At 38.0% G+C, this 22,071-nt stretch overlaps 1 protein-coding gene across 3 annotated transcripts in view; it reads right to left on the bottom strand.

Moving 5' to 3' along the window:
* Positions 1-22,071, bottom strand: part of Atp10d (ATPase, class V, type 10D) — a 64,337-nt gene that overhangs the window by 32,400 nt on the left and 9,866 nt on the right. For 2 of the 3 annotated variants that reach the window (XM_013009091.1, XM_013009090.1), the window contains exons 2-9: positions 13,477-13,803; positions 11,649-11,843; positions 10,243-10,447; positions 7,305-7,390; positions 4,250-4,356; positions 3,846-3,977; positions 3,376-3,500; positions 3,006-3,258 (exon numbers count right to left, since the gene is read on the bottom strand). In XM_013009091.1, the coding sequence (XP_012864545.1) occupies positions 3,006-3,258; positions 3,376-3,500; positions 3,846-3,977; positions 4,250-4,356; positions 7,305-7,390; positions 10,243-10,447; positions 11,649-11,843; positions 13,477-13,766 (1,393 nt within the window). In that variant the 5' untranslated portion in view covers positions 13,767-13,803. The remainder of the gene's footprint in view (positions 1-3,005; positions 3,259-3,375; positions 3,501-3,845; positions 3,978-4,249; positions 4,357-7,304; positions 7,391-10,242; positions 10,448-11,648; positions 11,844-13,476; positions 13,804-22,071) is intronic. The other variant, XM_013009089.1, reaches the window with a different exon arrangement.

The raw sequence follows: 22,071 nt of genomic DNA, 5'->3' as shown, positions 1-22,071 counted from the left end.
ATGAAGTTAATGGTTCATGCAGCTTCTCTTAGTCATCATTAGACAAGACAAGCACCACACAATTGGGTAAGGAGAATGATACCAGGTGGGTCAGCTTTTACTGGAGGACAAACTTTCTCAACAAGTATAACTGCAAGAATAGAACGGAGACAGCAAAGAATGAGTCAGCTTTTAATCATTCTGGAAAAGCTAGGACAAGTAAACGGGCAAGGTGAGTTACACTGTGATTCAGAAAACAAAGCTATTGGAGCTATACTTCCAGGCCCGGGGAAGAGTTTACAAAAGCCAAGATTTATCATCTAATTAATAAACAAAATGTATCTGATTGGTAATGAAGATTTTTATACCTATCTTAAGGTAGGCTCTAGTTAGTTCTATGAACGCCTCAAAGTGGGCCAAGAATCTTGCTTTCTGACTCCTAAGAGGAAATATACAATGTCTGGGTCTCTTCTGTGTGTCTAAAGGTAGGTCCTGCGTGCGGTATCAAATTGTTTTCTTTTCCTTGTTTGATCTGTTTTCTTTCCCCATTCCTTTCTCAAATATCTCCAAACCTATGTATAGTCTACTACTTGCTTTGATCTGCTATCCGGACAACATTAAGACTAAGTCCTGTGGGACAAAATGTTTACCATACTTTTTCAATGAGCTCTACAAGAGAGTCAAAAACAAGGCCTCAAACAAAATATTTTCTGAAAAGAGGAACCAGTGATCAAAGATTCTAGGAAACAGAAACTCAAAAATGCAGAACAACTACTTAAAGATACTTTTTTTTTTTTTTGGGTCCGGTCGTGGGGCCTGAACTCTGGGCCTGGGCGCTGTCCATCAGCTCTTCAGCTCAAGGCGAGCACTCTACCACTTGAGCCACAGCGCCACTTCCGGCTTTTTTCTTTTTGCTTATGTGGTGCTGAGGAATCGAACCCAGGGCCTCAGGCATGCAAGGCAAGCACTCTACCACTGAGCCACCTTCCCAGCCCCAAAGATACTTTTTTTAATGCAGTACATGGTTGTTCATGTCCATAATCCTCGCTGCTTAGGAGGCTGAGATATGAGGATTGTGGTCCAAAGCCAGAATGGGCAGGAAATTCCACGAGACTGTTATCTCCATTAACCACCAAAAAGCAAGATGTGGAGCTGTGGTTCAAGTGGTAGAGCATTAATCTTGAGCAAAAAAGCTCAGGACAGTGCCAGACCCTGAATTCAAGCCCCAGGCCAAGCACACACACACACACACACACACACACACACACAGAACAAATATTGTCTAAATTTATTTTCAGGCTGTGTTTATATGGCACATATGAATACAAACAAATTGGAGTTGGGTTCCATTCCCAAGACAACTCAATATGTTGAGATATGCGTAAATAATGAAAAAACAATTTTTAAAACATTTCTGATCACAAATACTTTAGATAGAAATTACTGAATCTGTAATGGCCAAAAAGGCACAGCAAACTAGGCCTGAGCACATACAATAGAAGATTATGCTCTTCACACGGTTATAAACTGACTTAGGAAAACACCACATGACATTGTTGAGTAAGACAAACTGCAAAACAGAGCTTTAATGTTCCTTGTAGAGAAATCTGCATAAAAGAATGAATGGCAATATTTATAGAGAGAGGGGGGGGTATTAACCAATTATTAATGAGGGTTAAGTCATTACCCAATTATAAATGAATAGGAGTTTTAATTTGTTTTGAAAGTTCACTTCTCTGAATTATATTGACAGGAACACATCTTATTTTTATAAAGAACAAAATTAAGTAAAGTTCAATTCTTCAAAGAAAATTTAAAATTCAAAATTTTACTTGAAGTTAGAAGCTCATCTCATGTTACTAACTCTTCAACTAGCTGTTGTTTAACAAGCATTAGTAGATAGCTAGAAGCTAAATGGGAGGAACCTGGAATCCCTTTAGAATTATTCTCAAAAATATTTTTTCAGATCTCTTACAGTTTCACTGGCTCCTTGCAAATTTCTACAGTGCATAGCACTACTACTCTCCCAATCTCGATTGGTAATTTACTTTACTTTTAGCAAGAACTGGCTGGGAATGTGGCTTAGTGGTAGAGTGCTTGCCTAGTATGCATGAAGCCCTGGATTTGATTCCTCAATACCACATAAACAGAAAAAGCCAGAAGCAGGCTGGGAAGTGGCTCAGTGGTAGAGCGCTTGCCTTACAAGCATGAGGCCCTGGGTTTGATTCCTCAGCACCACATAAGCAAAAAGAAAAAAAGCCAGAAGTGGCGCTGTGGCTCAAGTGGTAGGGCACTAGCCTTGAGCTGAAGAGCTGAGGGACAGCACCCAGGCCCAGAGTTCAGGCCCCACGACCTGACCCCCCCCAAAAAAAGAAGCCTTAGAAAAAAGAAAAAGCCAGAAATAACTCAAGCACTAGAGTGCTAGTCTTAAGCAAAAGAAGCTCAGGGACAGTGCCCAGGTCCTGAGTTAAAGCCCCAGGACTGGCCAAAAAAAAAAAAGAACCCACAGCAGTATATTCTTTAACTTGACTTTTTACCTACTAAATTTTTGATGAGGTCATATACATATTTTTCAATAAAACTAATGCAGTACTGAATAAAACAATTGTACAAATGTGAAATGATTCTGCAAATTTGTAAAAATATAAATATTTAAATATAATAGGAATATTAAACTGCATAAGAATGTTATTAAATAACATTTTTATAATAGGAATGTTAAAGACACCAAATGATACTAAAAGATATAATAATAAGCAAAACAAATGCTGAGTATCTATCTTATAGTGCCATTTAGTGTCAGTTATTGTTTATATCTATTATTGTATAATCTAGTAGCATAAAACTTAATGTTTACTAACTTTTTAAAAGAAAAAGAATGTAGCATCAAGGTCAACTATATAAGCTGAGCACCCACTACTTAAGTAAAGCACTCCCAGGCCAGATTAGGAATTTAAAAGGTTTCAAAAACAAACAAAAAACATTTATGTGATAAATAGTTTTTTTTTTAGAAACCCAATACTCACCATTTTCTTCATGGCAATAATCAAATCCTGCAACACTACACCTTCGAAAAACCATCTTATTCTCAGTGAGGGTTCCTGTCTTATCAGAAAAGAGGTACTGAATTTGTCCAAGATCCTCAGTGATGTTCAAGGCACGGCACTGAATAGTAGAATCCATTTTCTCATTATAAAAATCCACATCACTTTGAATGAAATATATTTGTCCAAGCTTCACAATTTCAATTGAAACATAAAGAGAAATAGGAATCAAGACCTAAGAAGACACAAACAAGAAAATGTTAAAGTAGGCTAGAGAAAGTGGCTATAGCTGAAGGTAGCTGGAAAAGGAGCAAAACCCATAAAATTTCATGGTAAATTTGACAGGGATTACCTGTAATAAAATGATCATGGTCCAAAACATATAAAATCCTGCCAACACTGGTGATATGACATGTCCATCAGGCTCAGGAATGTTAAAAAATATGTTTTCATATCTGCTCAACCAGATTCCATGACCTTTCAAAAACACACACAGATATTAAAACAATATAGAACTTTATTCCTTAGGAAGGAAAAAGAGAATGTTTATTAATTTTGTTTGGGGGAAACAGGTTAAAATTCAAAGGTCTTTGTCTCTGTCTTTCTCTAGATTGTTTCCCAGATTCCTTCAGTACCATGGCAAAGAATAAATTGACAGTGACTATTAATGTTTTTCAGGCTAATAGATGAAGAGGCAAATAAAAGCTTCCTTTACAGAATCTGAACATTCACAAACATCATTTTGAAAAAAATCGGATCTTGTCAAAAAGATGTTAAATACACACAACAACAACAACAACAACAACAACAGATTTTACTTACCTAGGGCCCCAGTTAAACACATTATAAGCAGAAGCAGGACACACCACAGAACATCTGTATTTGCTCTTCTTTCTAATTTACTGCGCTTATACCTTGGTCCACTATTGTTCAGCATTGCTTTGGTTTCATGGCCTGTGTAGGAAACAGAGGATATCCAAAAATGTACATTAAAACCAGGGAGCAAACATCATTAAAAAAAATAGTTACAGAAGATAATTTAAGAGCACATAATGTATTTTGGTCAGTTTATTCAGCTTTTGTGGAAAAAGAAAAGAAAACAGTGATTAAGTTTATCAAGACAAAGTTTACATTGTGCTTCCACAGACTGTAGTCTTGAGTAAGTGAAAATGTTAATTTATTTTAAAGCAGAGAGAAGACTGATGAAAGCCAGGAGTATAACCAACCTGCATAAACCACAATGCCCACCACTGCTTCTGTGTTTCTAATGGTACAGCCTCTCAGCAATAAGTTTTCTTTGCCGAGGCCCACACGTTCTTTGCTGGGATGCTCTCTGTAAAAACGACAGTAAACTAGTTTATTTTTAAAATGGCAAATGTTGAGTATAAAGATAAAAACTGTGGCACTTGAATGTTCTTGACTCTGAATAATAAATTAGTTTACAGGAATGGTTTTAAGTTCCTGGCCCTTTTGCTTTTGATTTTTATTTTTGGTTTTGTTTTTTATTGTGAAAACACCGTATAGAGGGTTACAATTACATGGGCAAGGTAATGGGTACATTTCTTATCAAACATTGTTGCCTCCTCCTTTGTTTCCCATCCCTTCCCATCAACCCCACCCCCACCCCCGCCCCACCCCCACCAGGCCACAGTTGTAAAGTTTGTTTTTCAACTTTAGGACTTGTATATCTCATGGTTGCAATAGGTCTACCCATATCCCTATTTAAACAATTTTTTCCCCTTCCCCTCCACAAATTATACCAACATCAAATATAGTAAAAGCAGTATATTAAGTGAAATAAGCCAGGCCCAAAGAAACATAGATCCCATGGTTTCCCTTATTTGCTTTTGTTTTCTTAGTTTCCTGCTTTGGCTGGAGTTTCTACTTCCCATTGCTTTTTTTAGTAGTCATTGTTTGTCAGTTAGTAGTAGAACTCAGAAATATTCCAAATAAGGATCCTGTTCTTCAAGTATGCACTGTATTAACAACCGTTAATAGGGAAACATTCTTAATACAATTAGAAATTTACCCATTTTCAACCTGGCTAAGATCAAGGATCAGCTCAGGAAAGAGTAACTGGTGATTGCTTAAGTCATCAGGTAAAAGTCCAATAGGGAACTTCACAATGAGAAAGTTAGGTTAGAGCATCAATTTGACCATGGACGTCCTACTGTATGGCCTTCCTAGTGTATGGAAAAGCAAGTTATGGGCATATAAGTCTATATGAGGGCATTAAAGTCCAAGACATGTAGCTTCAGAGGATCTATGAATGATGTGAAATCATGTGTGTGTGTGTGTGTGTGTGTGTGTGTGTACGCGCACACACACACGCGCGTGCGCATGTGCTATTTTTCCAGGGAGAGAATCCATTTCTTTCATAATATTCTGATAGTGTCACTTGATGGTTGACAAAAAATAACAGGGCCCAAGAGACATGTTAAACATCACTGCAAATATGCAGTCAACCAGATCCAAAATGTGGGATCTCTACACAGATCAAATGACTTTGCTTATTCAAGAAATGAATGTCATACATATGTGTGTTTAGTGGGAAGAAATCAGCAAGGGGAAGGAAAGTTGGAAGGAGGAGTCATCAGCTTTGTGATATCTAATTGTTCATAATATACAGAAGCAGAATTTATTTGGGTGTACTGATCTTGTTTCCTATAATACTGTTAAACTCACTTCTTAGTTTGAATAGTTTTTTTGTAGCTGTTAAAAAAAAATCTGTAATTTCATCAGATTTTCTACAAAGAAAATCTTTTTACCTGCTGGAAATAGCTTGAACATCTATTATAAGCTTGAATAAAAGCAGTGTGAGGAGGTATTCATGTCTTGCTCTTGGCCTTAGGGCACAGGTAATAGTATTTCAACACTAAGCATGAGGCTAGCTATAGGCTATTTGTATATATATCCCTTTTTAAGTTGAGAATGTTCCTTCCTAGTCCCTCTTTTCAGAAACGGAAGCTAAACTTTGCCAAATCATATTTCTCTATCTATAACTATCTGGTTTTCCTTTTCTTTCTGAATTTGCTGAATAACTTTTATTAATATAGTATTAATACTCTGTTACCCTTTTGTAATGTTAAATCAATCTTGCATTTTGGGATAAGCCCTACTAGGTTGTGAAGTGTTACATTTTTTATGCATTATTAGATTTAATTTGCTATAATTTGGGGTACAATATTTACATTTATGTTCACAAAGGACATTAGTTTTTTCTTAAATGCCTTTGAATTAGAGCAAATGGATGAAGACAATTCTGGTCACAAGAAATGAGTTGTTAATTTGCCTCTTTCTGTAAGTTACTAAAATGAAATATGTCTAATTGCTTCCTTGTAAAAATCAGAAAACAAAGGATCAAAGAGAATAAATAGCTTGACTTGGTTTAGAGTCATAAAGCACTAAGTGGCAAAAGCCAAGCTTTAAATGTGACATGATCTAATGTCTAACTGCCCTTGCACAAAGGATATGGATGCTACAGAAAGCCTTCGATGATCGTAAACAAGTGTTCAAATCAATGGCTAACTTTTGCTAAATGTAACAGCTTATCTGGTACTCTAATTCGACAGAAGGCCATCACTCAACCTGCCACTTTAGTCCAAACACATCTTTCCCAACAGTAATGTCTCAGGCTTAGAGCTCATGAAGCTAAGCCTGGTGGTGTACAACTACAATCCCAGTACTTAGGAGGCTGAGACAGGAGAATCACAAAAATTCTGAGGCTGGTCTGAACTACATAGTGAAAAGGAAAGATTATGTCTCAAAAGTAAAGAGTATGGAGTTTATGTAAGATATTCCTATACCACCAGAGGTGGTTAAGATTTTTAATAAAGAAATGTTATTGTTGCTATTGTTTTTGTTGTTGTTGTTTGGAGAGATGTTTTTGCTGGTCCTAGGGCTTGAACTCAGGGCCTAATTAAGCTCTGTCCCTGAGTATCTGTGCTCAAAGCTAGCACTCTACCACTTGAGCCACAGCACCACTTCCAGCTTTTTCTGAGTAGTTTATTAGAGATAAGAGTCTCATGGACTTTCTTGCTTTGGTTGGCTTTGAACCAGGACCCTCAGATCTCAAGCTTCTGAGTAGCTAGAAATACAGGTGTAAGCCACCAGCACCCAGCATGTTGCTATTGCTTTAAATAAATATAGACAGAGATAAAGATTTATTAAATTATTTTGGATTTGTGTCCTGTAATGACTTAGCTTGGTGGTAAGTACACAAAACTTTTATGGAATTAAGCCAAGTTCACTATGCCCCCCAAAGTGTCACTTGTCACTTACAGGAAGCCTCGGAATCTGTTGAGGTCATTGTTTGGACTTTCACACTCTATCCTACTGGAAAATTTCTCAGGATCAACTTCAGAGTCCTAAAGAAAAATATTTCAAAAATCACAAAACAAGAATTTCAGATTAAAGCACTGGCAGTCTGATAATTAAGCATTTTAGCACTTTCATTAATTCTTTTCTGTTGTTGTTGGTGGTGGTCATGGGGCCTGAACTCTGGGCCTGGGCGCTGTCCCTCAGCTCTTCAGCTCAAGGCTAGCGCTCTACCACTTGAACCACAGCGCCACTTCCGGCTTTTTTCTTCTTGCTTATGTGGTGCTGAGGAATGGAACCCAGGGCCTCATGCAAGCAAGGCAAGCACTCTACCACTGAGCCACCTTCCCAGCCCCAATATTGTGTTCTTTTTGTAGAGTAGAATCCACATTATGTACTTTAAATGTATTAATTGATTTCTTTTTCAGTCCCATGAAGGTATGTACTGCAATTTGGCCTACTTAACAGAACAGTAAAGATAGAAACAACAAGGATCATTCTTTCTGATGGAGGCATAGAATTCCATTGTGTATCTATACCACATTTTTAAAAAATTTTTTATTGTGAAAATACCATACAGAGGGGTTTCAATTACATGGGCAAGATAATGAGTACATTTCTTATCAAGCATTGTTGCCTCCCTCTTTGTTTCCCCTTACCATCCTTTCCCATCTCCCCATCTCCCTCTGCCCCGCCCGGCCAAAGTTGTAAAATTCATTTTCAACATAATGACTTATACATCTCATTGTTGCAATGGGTCCAACTGTATCCCTATTTAAACAATTTGTTTTTTCCCTTCCCCTCCACAAATTATACCAACATCAAATACAATGAAAACAGGGGTTACTGTGGGGGAGGGGCATACAAAGCAACAAAAAAAATCATCTTATAAATATGTTAGAAACAATCGCAAGAAAGAAAAAACATTTGAATACATTTGGGGTTCATTTCACCTATTATCAACTTATCTGACCATTTCTGCTTGTCTCAGATATATACTAGTTATTGCAAGTAATGGAAACCATGGGACCTATGTTTCTTTGCGTCTGGCTTACTTCACTTAATATAATTTTTTCCAAGTCTTTCCATTTCCTAACAAATGGGGCAATGTCATTCTTTCTGATGGAGGCATAGAATCCCATTGTGTATATATACCACATTTTATATATATACCCATTCATCTACTGAGGGGCATCAGGGTTGGTTCCATATCTTAGCTATAGTAAATAATGCTGCAATAAACACAGTTGTACTGGTAGCTTTGTTAGGAAATGGAAAGACTTGGAAATATATTAAGTGAAGTAAGCCAGGCCCAAAGAAACATAGGTCCCATGGTTTCCCTTATTTGCAAACTAGTATATGTCTGAGACAAGCAGAAAAGGTCAGATAAGTTGATCTTAGGTGAAATGAACCCAAGATAAGTACTCAAATGGTTTTTCTTTCTTGCTATTGTTTCTAACATATTTATAAGGTGATTTTTTTTGTTGCTTTGTATGTCCCTCCCCCATGATATAACCCCTGTTTTCACTGTATTTGATGTTGGTATAATTTGTGGAGGAGAAGGGAAAAGCAAATTCTTTAAATAGGGATACAGTTGGACCCATTGCAACAATGAGATGTACAAGATGTTATGTTGAAGGACAAACTTTACAACTTTGGGGGTGGGGATGGGAGGGCAGGGATGCTAAGGGGAAACAAAGGAGGAGGCAACAATGATTGATATGAAATGTACTCATTACCTTGCTCATGTAATTGTGACCCCTCTGTATGGTATTTTCACAATAAAAAAAGTATTAATAATTTTTTTAAATATGAAGACAAAGAAACAACAAGGATCACATAATGCACCAAAGTTCTCAAAAGGTGGTTAGCCCAGAATTACTATAGAGGTCACTGGGTTCTAGAGCACTCACATTACAGGCAAGCAATACCAATTAATAATTTACATCATCCCCAGTGGCATAACCAAATTCCAAGTTGTGTAAGATTTCCTCAGAATTTTAGGAGCAGGACTGTTTATAAAAGTATCAGTGGCTCTAAACTGAGAGGCATGTTAATCAGACGGTCTATGTAAAATCCACAGGAAGAAAGCTGCACCCCATGTGAAATGTACTAAAGATAAGGGTAGGAAGAGGCTAAAACATTTTTTGAATGGACCAGGTGAAGGAACCTCAACTTATTAGTAGCTCAGGTTTAAATGTAAGATCACTACATTTTAAAATAGTTCATCTCAAGTGATTTGAGATGCAAAGAAAAGATGCAGCTATTAAGCACTATACCTAATGTGGTTGAATCTTACAAAAACACTGGAAAGGAAATAGCATCATTTCCATTTTAGGATAAGGAAGCAGAGGCATAAAACATTAGAATAACTTGCCCAAACCCATAGTTATTAATGTCAGAGCTAAGATAAACACAAATTTATGTCATAATAACTTCTAATTTCTCCCTCCCCTTAATATAGCAAGGTAACAGGTCTCAAAGTTATGTGACCTAAGAGGCTAGGAAAGTTTTCAAAGGCTTTGGAACACGTTATGATATATTTTAGGAGCAATGATCCAACTATATACTAATGAATATTTAAGATTAAGAAGAATAAATTAGCAGGTGGTTGCTTTTGTGGTAGTTTCCTTCTATCAAGGTTTCTTAATTTAGTTCCAAAAAGTGACTGAAGACAGAAGTGTTTGAGCTCCAAAGTCATTTAATCCTGTTATCTACAAACTATAGTAAAAGTCTACTGATATCTAGAAATTTATTAAAACTGAGATTGTGTTGTCAGTAACAAAAAAGAAACACCTAATTTTAAAAAATCTCTTTATCTGTACTATGGAAATGAACCCAGCCATTTCCAGGGGAGAGAAAAGAAGGTTAATTAATCAACATCCGAGAACATATTGTTTACCTGCTCTGCATACCCCCGTACCACCTGCCTCTGTTTTAAATTGCTTTCTCCATCAAGGCTGGAAGTTTCGATGTGACAGATTCCATCAGGATCACTGGAAAAGAGTAACACCATATCTGCAGGGATGATTTCATTACAGGAGAGGCGAATGAAGTCCCCAACAGTGACATTTTTCCAGCAACAGTCCATGTACTTTTTCTCCTTCCTAAAATGGGGGTGGGAAGGGTAGGAAGAGTTGTGGAAAACTGAAACATGTAATTTTTTTGTTAAACTTAGTGCACACATCAAATCATTTTTGATAAAATGTCAAAAGAGAAGCTATAAAATCCTAAAACCAAAATTCCACACGTGACTCATCTGGAAACTCAGTTCATAAACAACTCAAATGGGCTTTTCCAAGTTTTCCCTCTGAGACTTTTGAAAGGCTTTGCTAATTGAATATAATTCTAGAATGAAATTACAGAGGGGTTTAAATGGGTTTATATGCAGAGTGATTCTTGCATGCTGACCTGTGCTTGGAGTACCAGGGGCCTGGGGAAAGAAGGTAAGACATGTGGTCTCTTCTCAGAGAGCTTCTGGTCCAGCCAAGAGGCTGAATAATAATCAAAGAAGACATGATGAAATGTAATAACCACAGGTCATATATTTTTAAAACATCGTTATTTCACCATAAAAAATTATCGGCCTCAAATTATCAGTGAATGAAATAACCTTCCAAATCAATAGTCATCTTATCTGAGAATTCAACCAATTACAATATTTTTACAGAATCCTCCTGTAACCTTTTTCTCCGTGGCTCCCCTTAGATTGAAGACATCTCCATTGTTAACTAAATATTAACTGGAACTTCATAGGATATATGACATGGTTCAATACTCATCATGTTTATGCTTGGCTATGTAGACTTCCTATTTCATAAATACTGGAAATACAGATCTCCAACAGTAAATACACTCCTGAATAGAAGAAGCTCCAGGTTTTGTGCACCAAGTAGAACACTCTTCTCTGTCCTTTGCAATTTTCCCCCATATGCAGTCTCCTGCCTTCTCTTGTCACATCCCACTCATTCTTTACATCACTTCAAGTTCATTTCTGCCTTACATAAATCATCCTGTTCTTAATCCTAAATTGCAGCAGCCAGTGTTGAAAAACCACCAGCCTGCTTGCTCTTCTGTGGTCTGAAGTTTAATTCAACCAGAGAAACTCTCCTTTTATAAAGTCTTGGGTTGATAAAGGCTTTAATTTCCCTTTGAACCTGAATTGAATTCACTGTAGATTTTTAGGAAATATTCGTTGAAAACAATAACAATACAGAAAGATTTCTGGTCACACACATCTAAGAGGAGAAAAAAACAAAACATGACACGCTTTCAAATAATACGTACATATCCCTTAGTGATACTTACCTATTGTAAACTTTAGTTACTAAGTTGTTGATTTGCTTGTCAATTTTGTATTTTCGGTAATCTTCTAAGCCATCTTTAATTGCAATAATCGTGAGGACCACCACTAAAGGCAGCATAGTAATTTCCTTTTGGAAGGCTTCTACTAAGGGTACCCAGTTCAGGACAACTAGGAACAGGAAATATAAATTGGCAGCCCTGTAACCCAAGCATACATAGGGATATGTTAGCAAATCACCTTGAAAACTGGAGTCAAAGATCTTTTGGTGGTTTTCTCTCAGTTTGTATTAGCTGGTTAAACAGAAAACTAGCACAGTCTAACAAATCTAAATGAACTGGCTATTACCCAACGAGACATTTGGCTTATAGGGTCCCATTTTAACAAGCATGACATACAGATTTTTTAAGTGCATCATACTGAGCATTTGAGTGAGGCATCTTTGAGTTGTGTAACACAGAAAAGCATAAAGAATTTGTATTTTCCTTAACGTTAAGGTTAAAGCAATTAAGGAAATATTGACCTTGGAGCAGTACCTCAAGCCTATAGTCCTATTATTTTGAATGTAGAGGGTGGTAGTCACTATTTAAGACCATCCTAGGCATACGAGTCTGTAAGATTCCATCTCCATCAATGGTTAAGTACAGTGGCCTGTTATGCTAGCACAAATACTAGGATCACACACCATGCTGGTCTAGTGTATAAAATTAGATCCAATGTCAAAAACAATGAATGTAACTTGGGTACCTGTGGCTCACACCTGTAATCTTAGCTACTCAGGAGACTAAGATCTGAGGAAGACAGTCCGAAACCAGCCATGAAGACTCTTACCTCCAAATAACCACCAAAAAGCTGGAAGTATATCTCAAATGGTAGAGCAGTAGTGTTGAGCAAAGAAGTTTAGGGCTAGCGCCCAGGCCCTGAATTCAAGGCCCAGGGGCATAACAACAATAACAACAACAATTAGAATGCAACAGGAACTGGCAGAGTGGTGTGAGTGCTACCGTTCCTGCTTAGCAAATGAAAGGTCCTAAGTTTAAAGCCCAGTACTGAAAGAGAAAAAATCTGAGTCAATGGGTTCTTTAGTCTTTTGTATGTCCAAGCATTAGATTCAAATAAGACTCAAAGTAAGTAGAAAATCTTGACTTTCTTTTTTTCTTGAGATTAACCATTCTCTATCTTTTCACACTACTAAGAACCACATTTTTCAAAAACAAATAAACAACAACAAACAACTTCTTCCATTCCTTTATTTTTTTTTGTCGGTCATGGGATTTGAACTCGGGGCCTGGGTGCTGTCCTTCAGCTCTTCAGCTCAAGGCTAGCACTCTATCACGTAAGCCACAGAACCACTTCCAGTTTTCTGGTGGTTTTTTGGAGATAAGTCTCACAGACTTTCCTGCCCAGGCTGGCTTTGAACCGCTTATCTCTTAATAACATCTTACATCCGAATTTGCTTCAGAGTGGCCATTTTCCCTTATTATATCAAGTGAGAAGGATCTGAAATTAACATACAGCTTGGCTTAATGGAAAGAACACTAATAGTGAAAAGACTCAAGACCAAAGCCCTCAATCAGCAGTTTATCACAAGCATGACCTTAGCTAAATCAATCAATTACTTCCCTACTGAATAATAGTAGGATGACAACACTATCTTCTCTAGTAAAGACAAGGCATTTTACCAGATATAAAATGCAATTTCTCATGGATGATGTAACAAGTTTTAGGTGAATGTAATAGGTGTTGCTCTGAAAAATGGCAACGGTCATATAGCAATTCAGAATGGTGCAGAAAATCCTAGGATACTGTTATTCCTCCAAATTCACACAGTACCTGTGGAACTGTTCAAATAAATTCCTGGGCACGAAATTCAGAAGCGTGTATTTTGTTGTTCGTATCCGGTTATTCACGTAGGTTCCAGAGAATCTTTCATACTCTTCCTTGAAGCGCTGGAGGTGAGGAATGACAACCCGGTGTTTTCCTGCCAGTTTGGGGCTCTGGGAGGCCTTGGCCCCACAGGCAAGCAGCGAGGAGTAGTTGTATGGTCTCTCATCGTCCTCCCTGGCTCGACTACCCATCAGCCACTGCCAGTGGTATCTGGCCCATTGGAAAAGTTCAGTCATGTCCAAAACACAGGGAGGCCCAGGTTGTGTAGGCGATCTGACAAAAACAACAAAAATACACACACATTTCCTGTAAGCATCTAGAAGGACTAGAAGGAGAATAAACTTTTTATTTTTTCTATGACAAAAAGTTTAACAGTTTGACATATAAGTAAGGACATGAAAGTCACCTTAGGAACTCCATTATAGTTTCCCCCTGCCCCCCACCACCTCTGGTCATAGGGCTTTAACTCAGGGCCTGGGCCCGTTCCTGAGCCTCTCTGTGTTCAACGCAAGTGCACTACCACTTGAACCACAGTGCTGTTTCTGAGTAGTTTACGGGAGATAAGAGTCTTGTGGACTTTTCTGCCTGGGCTGGCTTTGAATTGCAATTCTCAGCTTTCAGCCTCCTGAGTAGCTAGAATTACAGACATGAGCCACCAGCATCAGGCAATTTTTTTCTAACTTATATAAAATGCTCACCTTCTGCCTGATCACCTTAACATTTGATCACAAAAAGAATGAGGACAGGGCCTAAAAGGCCATTCCACAACATAAGAAAACATTTTGGCCTCACTGATTCCATCTTTGAAATGAAAATAATGCCAGTGATGTTGGACAATTAAATGAGTAACATGTGAATCATCTAGCTTAAGGCTTGGATATTCTTTCTCTACATTGGCTATGTACCTTTCGTTAACTATAGAAACACTAGCAAACAGGGCACAAGCAGAGGCTTGATAAGTGTTCACTCACATTGCTCCTGGAAACTCTCCCTGCCTACCACTACCACAAGTCCCGACCTGCCCAGGCTACTCGGCTGGATAAGTACTAAAGAATTACCACTATTACTCCTGAGAATGTGTGGTCAGCTGGTTACTGGCAGCCAGCTGACCACCACACCTGAGTGCTTAGATGATAAGATTTAGAAGATGAGCTGTACCTCCCAAATGGCAAACCACTAAACTGTGAGTCAATAAATGTTATGTCACCATACCTTTGTCTGAGTTGGCCTTAAACTGCTATACTTCTAGCTCTACCCCTAAGAAGCTTGGATGATTCAATGTGATTATCACATTCATCTCTGACTCAAAATCTCTGTGTGTGTGTGTGTGGTGTGTGTGTGTGTGTGTGTGTGTGTGTGTGTGTGTGTGTGTGTGTGTTGAGTCTGGGTCTTGAACTCTGTGCGTGGGCATTGTCCCTTTGCTTTTTCACTCAAGGCTAGCATTCTGTCATCTGAGCTATCCTTCCACTTCTGACTTTTTGCTGGTTTATTAGAGGTAAGAATCTCACAGAGTTTCTTGCCTGGACTGCTACCCTCAGTTCTCAGCCTCTTGAGTAGACAAGGTATTAGGGTGGCCAGTGCCTGACCAGACTCAAGATTTTTAACTTACATGTGATTCATATATCTGTGTTTCTAAACTACTTTGCATTTAGTAGATATTACCCAATAGGCAATGTGATCAACTTAGCAGAGGTCAAGATCAAGGTCTTTGGTTTCTATCCTTGCTTTAGCTATACTATTTGCTTTCCTTGGCTTGGAATTTTCCTATGAAGATTCTTTTTTTTTTTTTTTTTGGTCAGTCATGGGGCTTGAACTCTTGGCCTGCCCTGTCCCTTTGCTCTTCAGCTCAAGGTGAGTGCTCTACCGCTTGAGCCATAGCGATACTTCCAGTTTTCTAGTGGTTTATTGGAGATTAGAGTCTCTCGGACTTTTCTGCTTGGGCTACCTTTGATCTGTGATCCTTAGATCTCAGCCTCCTGAGTAGCTAGGATTACAGGTGAGAGCTACCAGCGCCCGGCTGAAGATTCTTATTTAGTAAGTCTATAACTGTGTCATAAGAAAACTGCCCAGATAAATCTGATCTAGGTGTCTGAAGTCTTCACCTGGAGAAAACCCAGATAATGTATTAGACACCATGCTAGATTAGGAAAAGAAGGATGATTAAGACCTAGATCCCATTCTCTAGAAGCACAAGGTCTAAGTGAGGTATCAGGCATGTAACTACACTAATGAAATTCTGGGTACAAAATGAATATTAAGGTACAGAATTTACTTGGGCAAATTATTTAAGTCTGCTTCCTTCCTAAACTTCATTTTAAGTTTACATCCTGAGTATCGATTTATTTCTCTAAACTGTTACACTAATCATAAATTATTAGCTCCTCCCTACCAAGGACATAAAAATTGTACAGTTCTGAGATGATAACTTATTACCTAGTACTGGAAGTACTTTAGTAATTGTAGTGAATCAATACTTTTATATTCTACTTTTGCTAGTGTACTTGTTTACTATATATCCAACCTTATACAATCAGAGAGATTATAGTTATATGCCATCACTTTATCACTGCATTTACAAAAAGTCACTTTTTAAAACAGCAATAGAACTTGAAAAAACAAAATATTAACAATAAATAAGTTAAAGGCAGAGAGTCACTTTTAATGGGAAGCACACAGTCCCCAAGTGCAGTGCATGTAGTTGTGTCAGGATGTTAAATCTACAATGCATGTCCCTATTATAAAGTCAGGCTTATGACGTTTATATTATAAAGACAGTCTTAGAACTTTTTATACAATAATAAAATCAAGAAGAAGTTTTATTTGTATCAGATCTTTGTCCTTTAAAGACTGTCCTCTAAAGGGCTGGGAAGGTAGCTCAGTGGTAGAGCACTTGCCTTGCATGCATGAGGCCCTGGGTTCGATTCCTCAGCACCATATAAGCAAAAAGAAAAAAGCCGGAAGTGGCGCTGTGGCTCAAGTGGTAGAGCGCTAGCCTTGAGCTGAAGAGCTGAGGGACAGCGGCCAGGCCCAGACCAGAGTTCAGGCCTCATGACGGGACCCAAAAAAAAAAAAAAAACAAAGACTGTCCTCTAAAATACTTCTTTATGGCTAATTATATAATGACTGGCCAAAGTAATTTTCACTGATTTTTCAATATAATTTGCAAAATGCCTAGCTTTAAAATATATTTGAAAAGCATAGTTTTCACTTCAGTATATAAAAATACCTTAGTATTTCCTTAGTAATGTCAACCAAGTTAATACAGTAGTTCACAATATACTAGAAATCTCCCCAAGAATAAAGACATAGATGATGCTAAATTTATCAATGAATAACAGAGGAAAATAATTAATATAAATTCTAAGCACTTTTCATGCATTTCACACCACACTCATTAGGTGATTTCTATGATAAATATCATTTTTAGAAAGCTGAAATCAGCATAATTTACTATTATTTGTGGAAACTTTAAAAAGGAAATCTTAGATGGCAATTAAATTCTTACTCAGATATAAGGATGTGTCTCTCTCTGCTCATCATCCCACAACAACCTAAATACCACTTGGCTCTTTAATTTCAGAGCACAATTTCCGGAGAATGTAAATATAAGATTAATTAAACAAACAAGGAACAAACACAGAGGTGTGAACTTCTGGTAACTCACAGTATGTCTGACTAATAACTTTACACTACAAAACAAATGCTTCAACCGGCGGCTCACGCCTGTAATCCTAACTACTCAGGAGGCTGAGATCTGAGGATCAAGATTCCAAGCCAGCCTGAGCAAGGAAAGTCTGTGAGACCCTTTTCTCCAATAAAACCACTAGAAAACCGGAAGTGGCGCTGTGGCTCAAGTAGTAGAGGGCTTGCCTTGAGCTGAAGAGCTGAGGGACAGTTCCCAGGTCCAGAGTTCAAACCCCATGACTGACAAAAACAAAAAACAGAGAGAATTATTCTTTCATTTCCTGTACTTTTCTCCAAATCATTTAGTTCCTAAGAAATAATGCCATAGTCACTAAGAAACATTTCATTGCCCAAGTATCTGTTGATCTGCTTCCTCTGTGCATTCTCCTCCTCCTTAAGCTGTTCCTGGATGTTCTATTAACTCCTGTGGTGTTGTCTCTCTCCCTCCTTTTCATCCTCAAGGACTTCTAGTGGAACAGGAAAAGAGGCTGGCTCACTGCCCCTACCCGTCCCTCCTACTCTCCAAGGTCACCAGAAGATGATTCTATCTCTCAGTACTGCTTTCATGTGCTTCACTTTATGTACTTTCACACAACTTTATAAAGTTCAGTACAGTATTATTACCTTGAAAAGTGATAACTGGAATCAGAGGATGGATTTAATCAAGACACAGAAGTGGTGCCTAACCTAATCTTTTCTCCACACACTTAAAAACAGATTGTGAGAATATCTTCAAATTTGCAGTTTCAAACTTTAAATCCTTTTATATGGGGAAGGAATGACCAGGGATCTACTTAGTTACCCTAGCTCAGCAGCTATTTCAAAACTTGTAAACTCTATACTGGTGAAAAATACACTTTAAGATGCATTCTAGCAGAGACAGAAGCATGTAGCTGAAACAAAGGTTCATAAAATGGTTCTTTCCCTTACTACCTGCTATGCATACAGATATTTTCTATTCTCTGTCTGTCTCTGCCTCTGTCTCTGACTTTGTCTGTCTGTCTGTCTGTCTCTCTCTCTCTCCCACGCATATATTAATAGAATGCACTGAATTGGTTTCAAAGTTCTCTACTTTGAAAGTTTTCATACTTCAGAAGCAATTGATTGCATTTTGCATTTGACTTCATCTTAAGTTGGAAAGTCATAGTTGCATGCTCCCAACCCCACAGATGTGGAAAACAGACCCATGGTAGAAAGAAGCTAAAAAACACCAATAGGGGTAGAAGATACAGGCCAGGGCAACACTGCCCCACCAAAGTCAGGAGCAACTAAGTTAACCAAGTTAACAATATGTAAGTATTTAGAAAAGAGTATCTTTCATATAAGCATTCCGGGAAGTTTTTTTATTTTCTTCAGTCATGCCTCAATCAAGAAATCTTCAAGACTTATGATATTTTAGACTTTGAGATCACTTAATTTGGAGATCAAAAGTTGGTAGTCATTAATTGTTATTTCACTCAATACTGCACTTTATACCAGGGTGTCCACAACACACATTATCTTATTTTTCAAATACAGACAGAAACAACATTTTAAAATAGGGATAAAATTTTATAACATATTGATAATTTGCATCTTATTAGTGAAAAATCTACAGAATACTGGGCACACATTTTGACATGGCAACAAATGTCAGAAGCTTTTAATTTTAACCCTGGAACTCAGTCCTGCATTTATAAATCACCTGTTTAAACTGAGAGAAAAAATACCTTGCTTACCACTTTTTTTTCTTCAAAAATGTTTTAACTGGTATGTAATATTCAAATGTATTTATTGGCTACAGTATGATGCTTTATATACATTATATGATCAATCAGCCTACAAAATCCATCACGTAGTCATTTGATCATTTATTTGTATTTAGAATATTGAAATTTCTCTTCTATAGCTATTTTGAAATATCAATAAAGTATTGTCAAGTGAGAATCCTTTGGCCAGTTATTATCTAGTTCAAGTAACTCCCCTCTACCCATTACTTCTGTGGATCAGCCTTACACTCCACATATGTGAGCTGACACCATTTTTCAACAAATCAAGTTTTTCCTGTTCTACATAACCAGACTCAAAGACTCAATATCATAACCACTTATTTATTTTTTCCTTTTTCCTCTGTGTGTTTGTGTGTGTGTGTGCGCGCGCGCACGCGAGCGCGCACGTGTGCGCAGGCACATGTGCACACGTGCTGTTCCTGGGACTTGAACCCAGGATGCTGTCCCCAAGCTTTTTTTTCTTTTTTTCTTTTTTTTTTTTTTTTTGGCCGTGGGGCTTGAACTCTGGGCCTGGGTGCTGTCCCTCAGCTCTTCAGCTCAAGGCAAGCCCCCTACCGCTTGATCCACAGCAGCATTTCCTGTTTTCTAGTGGTTTACTGGAGATAAGAATCTCATGGACTTTCTTGCCAGGGCTGGCTTTGAACCATGATCCTCAGATCTCAGCCTCCTGAGTAGCTAGGTATACAGGCGTGAGCCACCAGCGCCCAGCTTTCCCCAAGCTTTTATGCCCAAAGTAAAAGCTCTCCCACTTGAATCACAGCTACACTTCCAGCTTCAGGAATTAACTGGAGATAAGAGTCAAGAGTTGCTGAGACTCTCCTGCCCTAGCTGACTTCGATCTGTGGATCTGTGATCCTCAGATCTCAGTCTCCAAAATAGGATTACAGGTGTGGGCCACTGGTGCCCAGTTTCCCCACTTTTTTAAAATTAGCTGATATCAGTTGTGTACGGAGTTTTTCATCTTGACATGTCCATATATTCATGCATTGTATCTTGATCAGACTTACCCCTCCATCACTCTTTCATCCTTTTTCTCCACTTCTCAGACTAATTTCAACAAAATTCATTATTACATTTTCATACTAGTACAGAAAGTATTTTGACTCAATTCACCATCCTTCAGCCTCTCCATCCACCCTCCCCCTTTCATTCTAACCCAATCCAACCACTCTCCCTACAGGATCTGTTTCACATTCCTGTCGTTTTTCTTTGTTTTAACCTATGCATTTAGCCTCTGATCTTCTACCAGCTAGTGAATGAAATAGGAGCTGAGAATGTGGCTTAGTGGTAAAGTGCTTGCCTAACATGCATGAAGCCCTGGGTTGAATTCCTCAGTACCACATAAACAGAAAAAAAACGGAACTGGCACTGTGGCTCAAGTGGTAGAGTGCTAGCCTTGAGGACAGGCAAAAATTAATTAATTAATTAATTAGATGGGACACTATTTAGAAAAAACAACAATAACAAAAAAAAACTCATTTTTTTCCTCCTCTTATCTTCAGCTTCTTCTAAAGCCATACATTAGAGGTTGGAATCCTGAGCACTCAGCTGAAGACTAAACTTTAAATATATTGTATATAATGTGCTTAAAGTTGCCTAAATAAATGCTCAGTTCAATGTACTTGTTAAGACCTAAGAAAACAGCATTAAGCAGGATGCACACAGAAAACCACACAATCACAAAAGACAGGCAATTCAATCTTATCTTTGACCTTTCCCTCTAACACTCATTCTAGCCGTGTTTGTGAGCAAATACCTTCTGCCTGCTTTGTTTCCCAAGTTCCCCTAATAATCATCACCTGATTGTCAATCTCCCAGGTCTGTTCCCTGGAAAATCTGAATTCAGAAGATCTAGAATGCAGACATGAAGGTACGATGTTCTTATACTCACCCTGTGACTTGTTAGGGAGGTTACAGAACATAACCTGTCTTTCTATCAATGCTGGTCAACCACTATTTACTCATCACATCGATCCCTAGCCATCCTTTGGACAATTTTAGCTTGAGCACAGAGTATAAAAGAAATTGGGAACAGTTTGAATAGGAGATATTACAAGGCATTCTCTGCTCTGTTCTCATTAAAGCCTTGAGCATGATTCAATCACTGAATTTGGCAGGGTTCCTAGTGGTTTCTTTCCCTTTACCCCCTCCATAACCAACTCTCCCAAACTCAAGAAATACACACAATTCTTCTCTATGTGTCTTTCTACTTCTTGGTCTAAGTTAGATGACCCACAAATCACTGTTGATCATTTTGTAGATCAGGCTGGCAAGCCCAGCCTGGTTTTCCTCTCCTTACAAGTAGAAATACAAGATACAAATCTATATATCTATATATCTCTCTATATAGATATATATGTAGATATATTTGTTAAAACGGAAGTAGGCACTTTCAGCTTGTGGTTGCATCATTCTGCCTTTATTAAAACATAGAACCTGCTTCTCCAGGCCTGAAAGATTCTTTCAGCAAAGCATTGTTTACTCTGCTAGATGATTTATAAGAGCAGTAAGCAATGGAGCAGTGATCAAAAGTAGAGGCACTGGGGCGAGATGCCAATGTCAATTCCTGGCAACCACTTCACAGCTAAACTTGCTTAAGAGGCTATTGTGAAGATCAGATGAATTAATATATTTAAATCCCTACAACAATGGGTGGCCCATAGTAAGTGCTAAGGTTAGCTACTGGTGAAATTATTTAGAAAAAGTTCTTTCAAATAGAGCATTTATTTATAACTTATCTACTGAGAATGTGCATACACATTTCATACTAATGACCATCCCTTTAAGTTCTTAGATTCTTCACTCACACTCATCTTTGCTTTTTGGTGAACCAGCAAAGGTTCTAGGCAACCAGATAGCTAAAGGAGGGCAATACCTTCTTCTTCTCTCTCAACTCTTCCCAGGGGAAATTCTAACAACCAAGAGCACAAGGCTCAATGAACAATTTCATGTGAAGCATTTTAAATGTGTTTTTCAAGAATATCATTCATTCGCCAACACCAGTGGCTCACGCCTACAATCCTAGCTACTCAGGAGACTGAGATCTGAGGATCACGGTTTGCAGCCAACCCAGGCAGGAAACTCTCCA

Source organism: Dipodomys ordii, unplaced genomic scaffold (genome assembly GCF_000151885.1).
Source record: "Dipodomys ordii isolate 6190 unplaced genomic scaffold, Dord_2.0 Scaffold8, whole genome shotgun sequence".
In the NCBI taxonomy this organism is placed as follows: Eukaryota; Metazoa; Chordata; class Mammalia; order Rodentia; family Heteromyidae; genus Dipodomys; species Dipodomys ordii.
This window is presented reverse-complemented; position numbering and strand designations above follow the sequence as displayed.